Raw genomic sequence first — 16741 nt, 5'->3', positions numbered from 1 at the left:
ATTTCTCATCACCTTAAAAACTGAGTTATCATTCATCACGTTAATAGGTTTGGGAAACTATTAGGAGATCATTTCACAGTTTTTTTAAATGTTTTCATTCGCTTACAAGATGTGGTATTTAAAAAGGCAGAGCCAATTACAACAAATTCTACAGACCCAAGGTGGAAATGGTTCAATGTATTAGAGTGAGTTCCATATATAGCTCTTACATGATTTAGTTGATTTAGATTTAAATATAGTATCCTAACTTGAGGTTTTATACATTTAATGTAGAATTGCTTAGGTGCTTTAGATGGAATCCACATCAAGATCAGGGTTCTAACAGTTGATAAACATAAATATCGAACGCGAAAATATGACATAGCAACAAATATATTAGGTGTTTGTAAACTTGACATGCATTTTTTATGTTCTTGTTGATTGAGAAGGTTTTATTGCTGATGGATAGGTTCTTCGAGATGCCATTAGTATAAGACATGGACTAAAAGTTTCTCATGGTAAAGTGCAGAATTGGAGGATTTTGAATTAATTTTTAAGGTAATACTTTTTTGGAAAATTAGTCATGATAAATAGTTTTTTTTTCCTTTTTTGTAGGTTATATTATTTAGTTGATGCGGGTTACACAAACTGTGAGGGGTTTCTTACGCCTTTCAGAGGACAAAAATATCATTTGAATGAGTGGCGTTAGGGTTACCAGCTAAGTACTTCAGGAAAATTTTTGAAAATGAAACATGCTTAAGCACGTAATGTTATTAAAAGATGCTTTGGGTTATTAGAACTTAGATGGGGACTACTTAAGTGCCCATCATTCTATCCTGTGAGGGTGCACAATAGAATCATTATTACATGTTGTTTTCTCCATAATTTTATTCAAACATATATGAGTCTTGATCCTATTGAAGTGAAGTTGTTAGAAGGATTACCAGTAATGTGATAGATGACGATGATTCGAATATCTTAAATATTCATCCATCAGATGCATGGAATACTTAGAGGATGGAACTAGCCAATCAAATGTTCTATGAATGAAAGACATCTAGAAATTAGTTAGGTTTAGGGTAAAAATAGTAGAAGGTTAATTTGTTTATGTTATATCATGTATCTAGTTTATGAAACTTTGGTGGTTTTTGAATTGTCTTTATGTATTGTACTAGACTTGTTGAATTACAAATTTAATTTATTTTTTTTTGATTCGCCATGTGTTATAATTTTATAAAGTGTCAATCTTTTGATTCATAATATCGAACTTAATTTTAATTTGCATTTTTTATTAAGATAGTTATGTTAGGCTTTTCACAATAATGTAATTCTTCCCAAAATTCTTGAGGAACCAAAAGGAAATGGGTTCCAGAAAAAGATGCTGCATTGGTTGCCTATATGGTCGACTTGCACAATGTTGGAACTTTTAACGCAGATACGAGATTCAAGGCCGATTATTTAAATAAGATGGAGAGAATGTTAGAAAATGTTTTACCCCATGCAATGTCGAAGGCTGAACCTAATCTTGAATTGATGATTAGGACATTGAAAAGGGATTGGACAATCGTTTATCACATGCTCAGTGGAAAAGACAATAGCGGCTTTGGTTGGGGCGAGCATAGACAATTTGTTGTTGTTAAAGATGTTGTGTGGAACTCATATATAGGTGTAAGAATTATTTCCTATCTTTATTATCTTGTTTTGACTAAACTTATATCTAATATAGATTCCTCCTTTTTTATAGAGTCATAAAGAAGCCGGTCAATTTAGACATCGCAATTTCCCTTATTATGTCCATCTTATTGCCATCTATGCAAAAGATTGAGCCACTGGGAAAGATGCTCAAACAGTCGTTGATATTATTGAAGAAATAGATGATGAGGATGTAGCTACTGCAAATACTTATGAAGAAAGAAACGATTTCCATGGATGCGAAGCTGATGTTTCTTTAGATGAGATGGATCTCTCAGCTACACAACCACAACCATCTAGAAACCAAGATGATTCCACATTTTTAAAGAAGAAGAAAAAAATATTTCTGATGCAAGTGAACAAATTTATTCTACTTCATTTACTAATGCTGCCACGTTATTGAGGGAAAACATACGGACTGTTGGCCTTGAAATAAATAGGAGCATTGCCTCCGAAGTGCTAATTCAACAAAAGCCAGAAATGATCATTTAAGAAAGTGCTCTAAAATTATATCCTGCCTTATGAGAAGTAGAAGGATTAACTAAGGATGAACACTATTGTGCGTTGAGCAAAATTCCAGACTATTCATCGCAAATGCTTATTTTTTTTAGTCTACCTTCTTCTATGCAATTTGAATGGGCGAGAAGATTTCTTTTTGACCATTAAAAATCATGGTTTGTGTTGGTGATGTTTTGTTAACTTTTTGTATATGTAATATTTGGATAGTATAATGACATAATAGAATGCCATAGACTGTTGTAACTTTTTGATGTCGTAAAATTTAACATATAGGTTATGCCATATAAACTAATGACATCATATAACTTTTTGTTAATGTATGAACATTATGTTTGGATGTAAAATATAATTCTCAAGCTATTTATTGCTTCTAATATTTTACTTTTTAGTTTAGAAGATAATTAAATTATTTATTTTGCTAATGATATTTTAATACATTAAATATGTATTGCAGTTTAAAAATAATAAAGTAGGTTATATATTATTTCTATAATATTATATATTATGACTTTTATTAATCCATATTTTAATAATAATTATATTAGGAAAGTTATTAATTCATATATTATTTTATTAAATTGTATTTAATAATTATTATGTTAAAATATGAATAAATTATTTATTTTTATTTTTATTAAAATATATTTAATAATAATCCTGTTAAAATTTAATAACAATAACAATAATCATCTACCTAAAAAAAATAACTAATGGTACTTTGGTCATCTAAGTCTTTTTCCTTATGCTATTACAATACTTATTCCATTCAATTAAACACAAGAATACTATTATAGCTCTATTCCATTCCACTGAACCAAATAATTAAATTACTGATTACAGCTCTTTTCCATTATAACGCTATTCCAGTAACACTAACCAAACGTAGTGTTAAAATTTACTGTGCACATACAAATCTACAAAAATGTAGGATATATATTTAATAATAATAATAATAATAATAATAATAATAATTCATCACACAATATATAATATCATTGAATAAATAAAAACAATCCTTTTGAAAAGGGAATTCGATTTTGCAACAAAATCAAATCTCTTACTAACCTTAATAAAATATACAACTAGTTGCTAACATCAATACCAAATTATCTATGAATTTTGTCACAACATTATTAAATATCATTGCTTAAATTTTAGTTCTCTGAGATAATTTAAATGAAAGAATTATAATATTAAATTGAAATAATAAAAATAGGTATTATGTCATTATTAATTAAAATAAGCTTCCTTCTCTGTCCATTCCATTGTTGTTTGAATATTATTTGATATTAGGAATAAATATTAAAACTATACATGAACTATGATTTAATATAAAATCGTATACATGAGTTTTGTTATTGTGCAATTTTATACATGAAATTTTGATTTGATCCAATTCTTGTAAATTATTAACATAATTATTGATATAGTATCATTTTATGTTTATATATTGCATACATAAAAAATATATATTTATCCAATATAAAGATAAATTGATATATTTATTTCTTTAAATGTGCATGATTAAATCAAAATTAGATATAATTGCATTAAATTAAAGTTTATACATACAATTGCATGTTAAATAAAAGTTCATGTATAATTTTGAGATTTATCCCTTTAAATTATTATCAAACTACTAATTCTATTTATAGAGGTAAACTTAAAATTCAATTAATATATAACTTTAATGTTAATTAAGTGATAGTTAATTTCTATTTTATACTTATAATTCTATTAAATTATAAATACAATTTGTAAGTATCACTTTTTAAATGTCAATTAATATTATGAAATTAAATTTATAATTATACTAAAATGTCTTGCTACTTTAGGTTAATCTTATAATAATATTTAAAAGTGAATACAATTTGTAATTATTATTATATAATTGATGTCATATTCTACTTTAGGAGTAATAAATCTAAACTAAAACTTATCACTAATATTTAGATATCTTTATAATGTGTAATATTTAAACTAAAACTTATCATTAATAATTGAATATGTTTAAACTAAAACACACATTAAACTACGATAACTTTATAATAACATTTTTATGTTTATAATTTGTAATTATTACGTAGTTTTAAATGTGAATTAATAATTTTAAATTAAATTATGGTCTTGTTTGAGAATTATCTGATTGCTGATTACAATGGTTGATTTGACTAATTAATTTTATTAACTGTTTATTTAAAAGTGTTTGGTAAAACTTAGTTGATAGCTGAAAATTAATATAATAGCATGACACATTTTATTGTTAAATATTTATTTGTTTATAATACTTTAGTCTTTATTAATTGAAATCATTAAAATAAAACATTATTATCAAGAATTAAAACATCCATTATGGAAATTAATTAGTGAATATTGTTGAGATTTACTTTGAACTTTGGAGGTGAAAGTAAAAATGGAAGAATGGAGGCTACTTATCTTTTGGCACCCTTGTTAAGTTTGAAAGCATGTGACAAATAGAGTAATTTTTGAGTAAATATGATCAAATATGTCATTCCATATATCTCATTCCCAATCAATTGTAAAAAAAACTATCCATCCCAACGTTTTTTCTATTGGAGGTTTTAGCTCGACAAGTTCTTATAAACATCTATTTACCAAACACTACAATTTGAGGGTTTAACTACTCAATCCTCCATTTACATTGGTTCAATTCTTTTTTTCAAATTCGTACTTTTCTTATTTTTAGCAAAAGAAAAAAAGAAAAATTTTCACTTATTTTAAAAAGGTCTTATTTTTATTTACAATAGTTATTGCCATATTATTAATTTCAAGTTTAAATTTGTATTAAATATTTTTTATTTTAAGCCAAAATATTGTAATATACATGTAACAAATAAAATTTTCCTCATATTATGGTAATATACATATGACTTTTGCTAAAAAAAAAACTGCAAAATAATGTCATATTTTTTTTTCCTCAGGTTGGATTTGGATATAAAATGCGTCATTCAATGTAATTTGTTTGGTTGGAATTATTAATTTGCAATAATTTTTTTAAATATAATTATCAAATAAAAAAATTCATATTTTTATTAATTTATTATCATATTAACAATAATTCTGAATTTCAAACCCAACTTAAATTAAAAAATTAAAAAATTCCGGACCACGGCTGGTTCGTGAACAGTTGAGTGAGTAGTAAAGAAATATGTCAGAGTTTGGAAACAAAGATGAATCCAAGCAATCACTTCGCCCTCTTTCTAACCTAAGCACTGTAACAGAGGCGAACATGGGGGTATGGCCATGGAAATTTATTATTTAAGTCCTTTAAATTTTTAAAAAATTTTAAATTAATAAAAATAAAATTACACTTTGGTTTTTCTCTAAAATTATAAAAATTCGATTTGATTCTTTAAAAATTATAAAAATATAAACTATAAAAAATTAAAATTTTATTTGACTCTCTTACAAATTATTCTAATTTCTCCCATGCAGTGTAAGGCAATACCTAAATTTTCCTAGAAAACAAATTGAAAAATATTGAACCCGAAAATGACATGATTGATATATAGATATTCTCAAGTCAACTAAAAAAGCCAATGAGAACAAAAAAAGGTTAGATGAAAAAAAAGAGAGCTCAAAACCAATCAACATTAATTACTTATTTAATGATGAAACTAATCGTATAAAATTTTTAATATTGAAAATCATAAACTTTAACAAGGAGATTACTATTTGTTAGAATTAAGTGGCCGGAATTCTTATTCAAATAAAATATGATGGAAAATAAAAAAAAAGTAAAATCCATATAGAATTAGACTTCTTTTATTTTATTTTAGAATAAGGTTTTTTAAACATTATTAAACTCCATCTATTTTATATTGATTAAGATAAGGTGTTTCAATCCTACTAGAATATGGCTTTACAAGCCTCTAAATAAACATAGTCTATTCCTCTTGTATTGATTCAAAATTTTCGACATAGTGAATTTTCTTCTCCTCTGCCTGTGGTTTTTTCCCGAAAGGGTTTCCACGTAAAATTTGTGTGTTCTTTATTTTATTTTTATTTTATTTTTTTCACAAATTGGTATCCGAGCTTTCTGGTTGTTCATCTCGATCACGGTAATGGCATCTTTGAAGTATGAAATTCCGCTGTTGGATCGCAACACCAGATTTGCGTTGTGGCAAATTAAAATGCAAGCAGTTCTTGCACAGATGGATCTGGAGGATGCCCTGCTAGGGATAGATAAGATGCCTTCGACATTAACAGATAAAGAGAAGAAGCGTAAGGATCGAAAGGCGTTAACACAATTACATCTGCATTTGTCCAATGAAATTCTGCAGGATGTGATGAAAGAGAAGACTGAAGTTGCATTATGGAAGAGGCTAGAACAAATATGTATGTCGAAAACTCTAACAAGCAAGTTGCATATGAAGCATTGTCTTTATGCTCATCGTTTGGAGGAAGGTGCGTCTGTAGACGAACACTTAACAATGTTTAAAGAAATTTTCTCAAACTTGGAGGCCATGGAGGTTCAGTATGATAAGGAAGATCTAAGGTTAATTCTACTTTGTTCGTTGCCCCCGTCTTATTCAACTTTTAGAGACACGATTTTATATAGGCGCGAGTTTCTCACAGTTGATGAGGTTTATGATTCTTTAACCTCGTATGATAAGATGAAGCATCTTGTGGTTAAACCTGACTCTTATGGAGAGGGTCTCATTATTCGTGGGAGACAAGATCGAAATCCTAATTATGATCGTGGTAAGACACAGGAACGGAATCCTCGTGGTAAATCTAAGGGTAGATCGAAGTCTTCAAACAGAGGTAAAACTTGTAACTTCTGTAAGAAGAAATGGCATATTAAATTTGAGTGCTATAAGCTACAGAACAAAATTAAAAGGGAGGCTACGAATCAAAAAGGAAAACAACCAGAAAATTTCGGTGAAGCTGATGTTGTAGAAGATTACAGCGATGGTGAACTTCTAGTCGCTTCTGTCAATGATTCTAAAGTAAGCAAGGAATGGATACTTGATTTAGGCTGCACCTTCCACATGAGTCCCAATCGGGATTGGTTTACAACTTACGAAACAATGTTTAAAGGTGTTGTTTTGATGGGAAATAATGCTTTGTGTAAAATCGCAGGTGTTGGAACAATTAAAGTTAAAATGTTTGATGGAGTTGTCAGAACACTTAGTGACGTATGACATGTTCCAGAATTGAAAAGAAATTTAATTTCGTTGAGTACTCTTGATTCAAAAGGGTACAGATACACAGCTGAAAGTGGGGTTTTAAAGATTTCCAAAGGGTCCCTTGTTGTGATGAAAGGGCAGAGAAAGATTGCCAAGTTCTATGTTTTGCAGGGTTCTACTGTTACTGGTGATGCAGCTGTCGCTTCCTCTTCCTAGTCAGATGATGATATTACTAAACTTTGGCATATGCGCCTAGGGCATATGAGTGAGAACGGCATGGCAGAATTGAGCAAAAGAGGACTTCTTGATGGGCAAGAAATTTGCAAACTAAATTGCTATGAGCACTGTGTTTTTGGGAAGCAAAAGAGATTTTGATTCACTAGAGGAATCCATAACACGAAGGGAACGTTGGAGTATATTCATTCTGATCTGTGGGGGCCATCCAGAGTGCCTTCGAGAGATGGAGCTAATTATATGCTAACCTTTATTGATGATTTTTCCAGAAAAGTTTGGGTGTTCTTCTTAAAGTAGAAAAGTGATGTGTTTTTCGCATTTAAGTCTTAGAAAATTATGATTGAAAAACAGGAGGGAAAACAAATAAAATACCTCCGCACAGACAATGGCTTAGAGTTCTGTTCTGATGAGTTTAATAGATTGTGTAAGTCAGAAGGGATCATGAGACACTTGATAGTTCGTCATACTCCACAGCAAAACGGCGTTGCAGAACGAATAAATAGAATGATCATGGAGAAGGTTCGATGTATGTTGTCAAATGCCAACTTACCTAAATCATTTTGGGCAGAAACAGCCTCTACTGTATGTTTTTTGATCAACCGATCTCCATCTGTTTCCATTGAGAAAAAGACTCCACAAGAGGTATGGTCTGGTAATCCTGCTAATTATTCTGATTTAAAGATTTTTGGATGTCCTGCGTATGCTCATGTTGATAATGGAAAATTAGAACCGAGATTCATTAAATGCGTTTTTCTTGGTTATAAAGCTGGTGTAAAAGGGTATAAGTTATGGTGTCCTGAAAATAGAAAAGTTGTGATTAGCAGAGATGTTGTTTTTGATGAAACTGCTATGCTACCTAACTTATCTCTTAAAGACTCTTCCAATAAAAAAAATCAAAAGCAGGTGGAGCATTAGATTAATATAGAGTCAACTCCTCAAACTAGAACAAAAATTGAAAATAGAGTTGCTTCTTCACCACAATACTCTATCACCAAAAATAGAACTAGAAGAGAAATTAAACCTCCAAAGAAGTATATCGAAGCTGATTTAGTTGCTTATGCTTTAAATGTGGCTGAAGATATAGATGCAAACTAAGAGCTATCTAATTATTCTGAGGCGGTTTGCTGTGAAGACTCAGAAAAATAGATGTTTGCTATACAAGAGGAGATGGAATTACTTCACAAAAACAAAACATGGGATATTGTGAAACTTCCTAAAGGTAAGAAGACTGTTCATTGTAAATGGGTGTTTAAAAAGAAAGAAATGACTCCAGAAGTTGAAGAACCCAGATATAAAGCAAGGCTTGTTGCAAAGGGTTACAGTCAAATTCCAAGAGTGGACTTCACAGATGTGTTCTCCCCAGTTGTGAAGGATAGTTCGATTCGAGCTTTGCCTGGTATTATGGCCATGCATGATTTGGAGCTTGAACAGTTAGATGTAAAAATTGCATTTTTGCATGGAGAACTTGAAGAAGATATTTACATGTAACTACCAGAGGTTTTACAGTTTCAGAAAAAGAGGACTATGTTTGCTTGCTGAAAAAGTCCCTTTACGGTTTGAAACAGTCACCAAGGCAGTGGTACAAGAGGTTTGATTCCTTTATGACTTCTCATGATTTTAAAAGAAGTAGTTTTGACAGTTGCGTTTACTTTAAGAAAAACAGTAATGGTTCTTTTGTGTATCTACTTATTTATGTTGATGACATGTTGATAGCAGCAAAAGATAAATGAGAGATAAGAAAAGTCAAAGCCCAACTAAGTGAAGAATTTGAGATGAAAGATTTAGGACCAGCAAAGAAGATACTTGGTATGGAGATTCTCAGAGATAGAAAAACAAGTAAATTGTACCTAAGTCAGAAGGGGTACATTGAGAAAGTTCTTTGCAAGTTCAATATGCAGAGTGCTAAGCCTGTTAGTACTCCTTTAGCAGCCCATTTCAGACTTTCATCGGCTTTATCTCCATAACTAGATGATGAGATTGAGTACATGTCATATGTTCCATACTCTAGTGCAGTGGGATCTCTTATGTATGCTATGGTTTGTTCACGTCCAGATTTATCATATGCAGTCAGTGCAGTTAGCAGATACATGGCAAATCCCAGTAAAGAACATTAGAAAGCAGTTCAGTGGATTTTAAGATACTTACGAGGCACTACTGGTGTTTGCTTACAGTTTGGAAGAACTAAAGATGGAGTCATAGGGTATGTTGATGCTGATTTTGCTGGAGACCTTGATAGAAGAAGATCTCTCACAGGTTACGTCTTTACAATCGGAGGTTGTGCAATTAGTTGGAAAGCCACTTTGCAAACTACAGTTGCTTTATCTACCACTGAAGCTAAGTACATGGCGATTACTGAGGCTTGTAAAGAAGCTATTTGGTTGAAGAGACTATTTAGTGAATTCAATGAAGACCTTCAAATCAGTACAGTATTTTGTGACAGTCAGAGTGCCATCTTCCTTACAAAAGATCAAATGTTTCATGAGAGAACAAAACATATTGATGTTTGGTATCATTTTGTTCGTGATATTATTGCTCGTGATGATATTGTTGTGAGCAAAATTAGTACTCATGAAAATCCTGCAGATTGATGACTAAGTCACTTCCTATAACCAAGTTTGAGCATTGCTTAGACTTGGTTGGTGTTCATTGTTGATGTTAAACCCTTAAGGGGTTTTATGGAAGAGGTGGAGAACTTGGTCATTAAAAGTTCGCGATGAAGAACTTGTTCATTGAGAATTTGTGTCAAGGTGGAGATTGTTAGAATTAAGTGACTTGAATTCTTATTTAAATAAAATACGATGGAAAATAAAATAAAAGTAAAATCCATATAGAACTAGACTTCTTTTATTTTATTTTAGAATAAGGTTTTTTAAACCTTATTAAACTCCATCTATTTTATATTGATTAGGATAAGCTATTTCAATCCTACTAGAATATGGCTTTACAAGCCTATAAATAGACATAGTCTATTCCTCTTGTATTGATTCAAAATTCTCGACATAGTAAATTTTCTTCTCCTCTACCTGTGGTTTTTTCTCGAAAGGGTTTTCACGTAAAATTTGTGTGTTCTTTATTTTTTTTTCACATTATATATATATAAAACATAAATACGATCTTTTATTGAACTCTAAAACTTGTGATTTGATGGTTGAAGAATCAAGTTCTGAAAAAGATTAAACTAAGAGGAGAAATAATATATTTTAAATGTAGATTAACACGATTTAATTTTAATCATTATTTAAAAAAATAAACTTATATTAAAATTTAGTTATGAGTATAAAAATATATATTAAAATGTTAAAAAAAATTCAATTTGAGGGGACATAACAATTTAACAAATAATTGTTTTAGTGGTGAAGATTCAAAATATAGCAACTTTATATTAAATAGTTGATAATATAGTATCAACATTTTTCTAATCTTTATAAAATATATAATGGGGAAGTTCACAGGTTGAAGTATCAATTGGCAATGGTAATATGTCACTTGGCTGTTCATATATCTATATTTTTAGCTCATATTTTGCTCTCAAAATACCACCCACTACCTATTACTACATTTGTCAATCCAAGCTCTATAATAATAAATTATTATTATTATTATCTTGATTTTTACCACATTAATGCTTGGCATATGCTAAGGATTATATTTTGGATTAAAAGTTGGGTTTATGGAAATAAAAAATAAAAAATAAATTATGGCTTTAAACGTTTGGTTTTAAATTAAAATGCTCAAAAATGAATTTATTAATTGATAATGTTATCTTATTAAAATGATTGAATAAAATTGGATATTATCATTTTCTTTTTCAATTAAACTAACTTAGTTGAATTATGATTAATCATTACATATCATTTCCAAAACTTCTTATTACTTAATTTTCATCAAATTTCAACGACTAATAAAGGGAAATTATTCCTTTTCATTTCACAATTTTTATTCTTGTATTCTCAATTTTTGAATCAAAATTATATACAAAAAATAAATTCAAAATTTAATGGTTGAGATGTATAAACTTATAAGATATATGTTGTACCTTCTGACAAAAAATATTATTATTATTAATTTATGATATTTTTAATCGAATTACAAGTTATATATAACAAGTTTGATCCATCATTTTCTTTTATTTTAAAGAAAAAAGTTTATGAATTATAGATTGAGTTTTGGACTCACAAAAATAGTACTGCTTAAGTCAATTTCAGCTAAAAAGAAAAATCATATAATCTGAACTACTCGAGATTTGTGGGGTCATTTTAAAATTAACAAATGCTGCCCATACAAAATTTTCTTAAAGAAAAAAAAAAACAATGTCGGCTGCAATAAGACAACAGATAAATGATGCCTGGTATAAATCATGGAAGAAACAAATTAATTTAAATTGAATTAGTTATTTAATAAGGTACTTATAATTATTAATTTTAATAACTACATTGATATAATTACAAATTATAATTAAAAAAACATAATTTTTTAATTTTATATTAAGGCCGAAATGAAACCTCCAAATCTAAGTTCAGTCTGTTTATAAAATAGAACTGATCAAAAAGCTCACCCATCGTCATAACATGAATGGCATAAAATTTGGAACGAGCTAGAAAATATGGACATATGCATAGGCAAACATACTTGTTTTGGTGTTTTAAACAAATATTACTGTCCTTTGACCTTACACTCTTACAGGAATGATTCTGCAATATTCAAAATAATTTTCCCTTCCTGTAAACACGATATATTCGGGATCTTGTGGGTCCCGTAAGAGAGAAGAATACAAAGGAGGCGCAAGAGATTCATTTAACCTGAATAAGAGGGTTAGGCTCAATGTTTACCATCAAATTCCCTTCTCCCTACTGATTTCTTCGCATGTTTAATGGGAAAAAATTGACATAGAATCTCTAGCAGTTCAATAATGCCGATATTATCAAGAACTCAATAAACAATGCCTAATAACTTTTCAATACAGGGAAGGAGTGAGGGATTCTATTTCTGCAAAATTTTAACAATGTTGAAATGCACTTACTTGAGAATGCCTTCTACTTTTATTCCATAACACCAACGGTTTGCAACTACTACTTAAAAATCGAAAAAAAAAATTGATCTTCATTTATACTAGTAAAAGGTGTGCAACAAATACCTCAAGCATCAAGATTTTTCTAAGAAACTGCAATGGAACATAAAGAGTACAAACTGGAAGCTTCACTTCAATTTCTCCCTTTATAACAATGGAAAAAAAAAAAAAGAAAGAAAGAAAAAAAAAGAACAACGAACCAGTTTTGAGTTTGGACTGTCTAATCAATTATTCTATTCTTTTCACTTGTCTTCACCATCACAACATCCTGCTAAGCGACTTGATAAGTAATTTCAGATTCTTTCTTGTAGACTCATCACCCGTGAATCCCAGTATATCAGAACTTATATTCTGCAATGGTACATGAAGAGAGAGTGTGAGAAGTAGGACAGATGTGAATTTAAGATTTAAATAAACAATTGAGTGGAATGCCAGTGGCTGGTAAGTAAATTTTTACCTCGATATTCTTCAAGGTAAAAATCAGAGTATAAATTGATTTTTGAATCAATTCGGTGTTCTCAGGGGTCATAATGGATGAATGTACCCTTCTGCACAGAAAGGAATTATAGTTGTAAGGCTATAAATAGGGGCTACGTCTTGTTTTCACAAAAAGAAAGTGTCTTTCTTTCCCTCGCATCATAATTAGAAAATTACATCCTACTATAGCTGAAATTCAAAGTGTGCACCCTGATACTTCCACATTACTATTACTTTATTGAGCCACAGCATCTTTAAATTTGCTACCCCAAATTCAAGGATCTAGTATGAGTTCATGATGCAACATCTACAACTGTACTTTAACTGTAAGAGTAAGGATAGATAGCTTGATAGCTGGAGTTTTGGGCATATAGTCCTTTGGGTTTAGGGGACTACAGAGGGTGAGGAAGATAAGGTGGCGGCTTGAAACTAATAGAATTAGGGTTGATTGTAGCAGTAATATAATGTTAGCAGTTGAACACAGAGGTAAAATCATAAAAGTATGGAGGAAGATGACAACGTAAAATGTAAGGATTAACAGCATTGTTTGATGCATTCCCAAACATTACCTAGAAAATAAAAACCATGACGCACCAGTAGACCTTTTATTTACATCATCAACTTTTTTATTCGATGCTAGAGAAATGAAAAAAATTCATAACTTCATTACTTTTAAGTTTCAAAATATTTATGTTCAAATATGATTCAGATGACAGAGATTCAAGTACCTTCAAACAATTCTTAATTATAAGCAAGAGGAAATAAGGTTTTGTGGGTGCAATTCTAAATAGGGCGAGTGTTTAGTACACTGGCAGTGCACTTTTTTAACTCCACAAGTAGAGTTACAAATTTGCCACGTGTCCCATTTCTTTATATATTATTTTTTTAATTATTTTTATACCCTACATACACTTGTCATAACCCCAACCTAGCGTATGGAATTAAATTCCACTGAGTGTATCAAATATTTTCTCTTCTAAACAATGTTTAGTTATAGCATGTGGGAGCAACACTTTGTGACAAGCAAGGAAGAAGAGAGAATTCACCTTAAATCCTCAGAGGCTTGTGTTAGACTTCTGGTCAAATTCTCAACCTCCTGAAGCAGACCACTATCACGAAGTTCAGATAACAAAGGTTGCACATCTTCGGCCATGGCTTCAATCTGAAAAATCACTACATCAAATTCAAAATTCTGAGCATGAGGATCCATCAAAAGTTCAGTTTAGAATGCTTATCCAGTCAGCTAGAAAGCAGGGAAACATGTGCAGACTTGATTACTTCTAGATTTATGTACATTAGGCTACAGTGTGGATGTAATAATAAATCATTTATTATTATCAACAGAACCCAAAGAAAAAAAGAAGATAATGTAGCAGACCCATTCACTTCTTTTGGGCTTACCAGAACTATCAGCAATATAGTTTAGAAAAAGAAATTTTATCAATAAGACAAAATGTAACAAAGACATTGCACACCTTTGTGAGCAGGGGCTTTGCATCCTGAATAACAGCAGCAACGCGCTCGGCAAGTGAATAGGTGTTGGCAATACCAATTTCCTCCATTTGACGAGCAAGACGGGTGACAATCCCTACCAAGGCATCCAGACTTACCCCTTGTTCCCCCTTTATCTTTTGCCTATCACATACAATTAGGCCTTCCTTAACACATTCTGCATCAAGAGGTCCCACAGAAGGTGATGGAATTGGATCCCGTGGCGTGATGTCAATCAAAGTTTCCATCAAAAGACCAGATTGGTTGACCTCAATCAGCGAATTTTGAGGTATAATAATCTTATCATCTTCAACCTAAGAATGATAGCAGCAATGTTGATGCATAAACAAGCCAAGCCAAACCAAAACAAAATGTTACAGAAAAATTATTATCCTGAAACATACCTCAACAACAGCTTCTATACTTTTCAGGGAGGGATTAACACGTACAACATTGCCTACAGTCACCCCTCTAATCCTAACAGGTGTTCCAGTGCAAATACCAGATGCCTGAGCAAATTCAAACACCGCTACGTACTTCCGGAATTTAGAACGAATCTGAAACCCTCTCAACCAAGCCAGACTAAGTGCAAGCAGCACAGTACCTGACACAAGAAACAACCCAACCCCACCTTCCCAAATGCTTCTACGACCAAACCCAAAATCACTCAATGGACGTAATGTTTGTCTCCAAATATTCCGAGGAATATCTAAAACAACAGCAAGCGGATTCTTTTGCTCCGAAGAACCGGGTTGTGGGTTATGCTCAGTACTAGCAGACATAGCTCTAACTTTTGCCAACCTCATTCTTAGTTTAGGCGGAAGACATGGCAAAACTTTTGGAGAAGAATGCGGGAGGGTGGTCAAAGTTGAAGATGACAAAGACGGGCATGCTGGAATCTGGACTAATGTATTTCCAACCATTTTCAGAAATTGCAAAGCTAAAACGCTATGAATACTTCAAAACCCGAACTGCTAAGAATACTATCCCTTTTAGCTAAATACAGGACGAAACAATACAGATTCTCTCTAAATGTTCAGCAGCTAAGGCTTCCATTTAACTGAAAGGCAACACAATTGAAATTTAATCAGTTGAACGAAGAATCCATTTTTTCCAATACAACATTGAAGTTAAATTATATACTTAAAATCCATCAATCACGCTTGAAAAAAAAATCAAATCAGGTTAGTGACTCTTCGAAATAGCATTAATCACCACCACTTAAAGGAATGAAATTAAGAAGCAAAACCTAGGTTGAAGTTGAAAGAAACAACTCCAGTATCTATTATATTCAATTCATTGCAGTTTAAAGGGAAAGTGAAGAGAAAGAAATAACGAAGGGGGGGAAATTAAGTCCTTAAGACAGAAAGAAAATTCACCAATTTTTTCAACAGTACAATTAGAAGACAAGTGACTGTAGTTCATAAGATATTACCAGTTCACTAATAGGAAGTTACGAACCTAAGATTTCACAGTGAGAAGCAGAAGTAAAAAGAGCGATATTCTTGAAATTTTCTCGATAACCAAACACATTGAAAAGAAGATGTAAGGTTTCGTGAGTGAAGAGTGAGTACCTTCAGAGCTGGCTAGGGCTTTTGCCTTCACGAATCGAAGGCCGTAGTTCAGACATTTTGTTGGAAATGGAAAAGAAAACAAAAGGTTAAAAATAATAATATTCATTAAAAAACCCAATAAACTTCAACATTTTTTTAATTAAGTACACAAATTTATACTTAATTTTTGTTTTCTAAAATCTCAATTACTGTTGTAATTATAATTAATAGACCCGTATAACTATAGTTTAAATTCTATCGTATGAGTATCTGCGTATGTGTTTATCTATTTAAAATATAAATATGGGTCATTCAATTTTTAAAATTTTTTATTTTAGTCATAAAAATTATAAAATAGAAATTTATTATAAATTAAGAGAACTAAGGGATGAATAAGATAGAAAAATTGAAAAATGAAAGAATGATTCAATTTTCACTTGGATATAATAAATTTATACATATCCTCTATTTATAGAATTTCAAATATAATAAATTATATTAACTGTAAATAAATATACGGTTTATCCAAATATACCCTAATTCAAACTGAATCATGTATTGTATGGCCTAAGTTT

The 16741-nt window shown here is 30.7% G+C and overlaps 1 protein-coding gene across 6 annotated transcripts; it reads right to left on the bottom strand.

Moving 5' to 3' along the window:
- Positions 1-12657: 12657 nt before the first annotated feature.
- LOC107896920 (protein TRIGALACTOSYLDIACYLGLYCEROL 2, chloroplastic) lies at positions 12658-16440 on the bottom strand. 6 transcript variants are annotated; one of them, XM_016822230.2, is made up of 6 exons: positions 16188-16440; positions 15018-15673; positions 14598-14927; positions 14169-14284; positions 13103-13193; positions 12658-12996 (listed from the first exon to the last, which is right to left on the bottom strand). In XM_016822230.2, the coding sequence occupies exons 2-6, from the start codon at positions 15534-15536 to the stop codon at positions 12904-12906; spliced, it is 1149 nt and encodes a 382-aa protein (XP_016677719.1). In that variant the 5' UTR covers positions 15537-15673; positions 16188-16440; the 3' UTR covers positions 12658-12903. The 6 variants fall into 6 exon arrangements, 4 of the variants coding, with proteins under 4 accessions (XP_016677719.1, XP_040934793.1, XP_016677720.1 ...); XM_041078859.1 differs by having other exon boundaries at positions 13103-13190; positions 16188-16308; XM_016822231.2 differs by having other exon boundaries at positions 16075-16298.
- Positions 16441-16741: the final 301 nt, after the last annotated feature.

Source organism: Gossypium hirsutum, chromosome A10 (assembly GCF_007990345.1).
Source record: "Gossypium hirsutum isolate 1008001.06 chromosome A10, Gossypium_hirsutum_v2.1, whole genome shotgun sequence".
Classification (NCBI taxonomy): Eukaryota; Viridiplantae; Streptophyta; class Magnoliopsida; order Malvales; family Malvaceae; genus Gossypium; species Gossypium hirsutum.
Note: the sequence above shows the minus strand (reverse complement) of the source record. Positions and strands in the feature narration are given on the sequence as shown.

What these genes read in the sequence shown, in the direction of transcription:
- LOC107896920 (XM_016822230.2), bottom strand. Translation starts at nt 15,536, where the DNA reads ATGGTTGGAAATACATTAGTCCAGATTCCAGCATGCCCGTCTTTGTCA. An exon ending in CAAAGCCCCTGCTCACAAAG is followed by an intron (nt 14,285 to 14,597) that starts GTGTGCAATGTC and finishes GTGATTTTTCAG; the next exon opens with ATTGAAGCCATGGCCGAAGA. An exon ending in CAAGCCTCTGAGGATTTAAG is followed by an intron (nt 13,194 to 14,168) that starts GTGAATTCTCTC and finishes CTTTCTGTGCAG; the next exon opens with AAGGGTACATTCATCCATTA.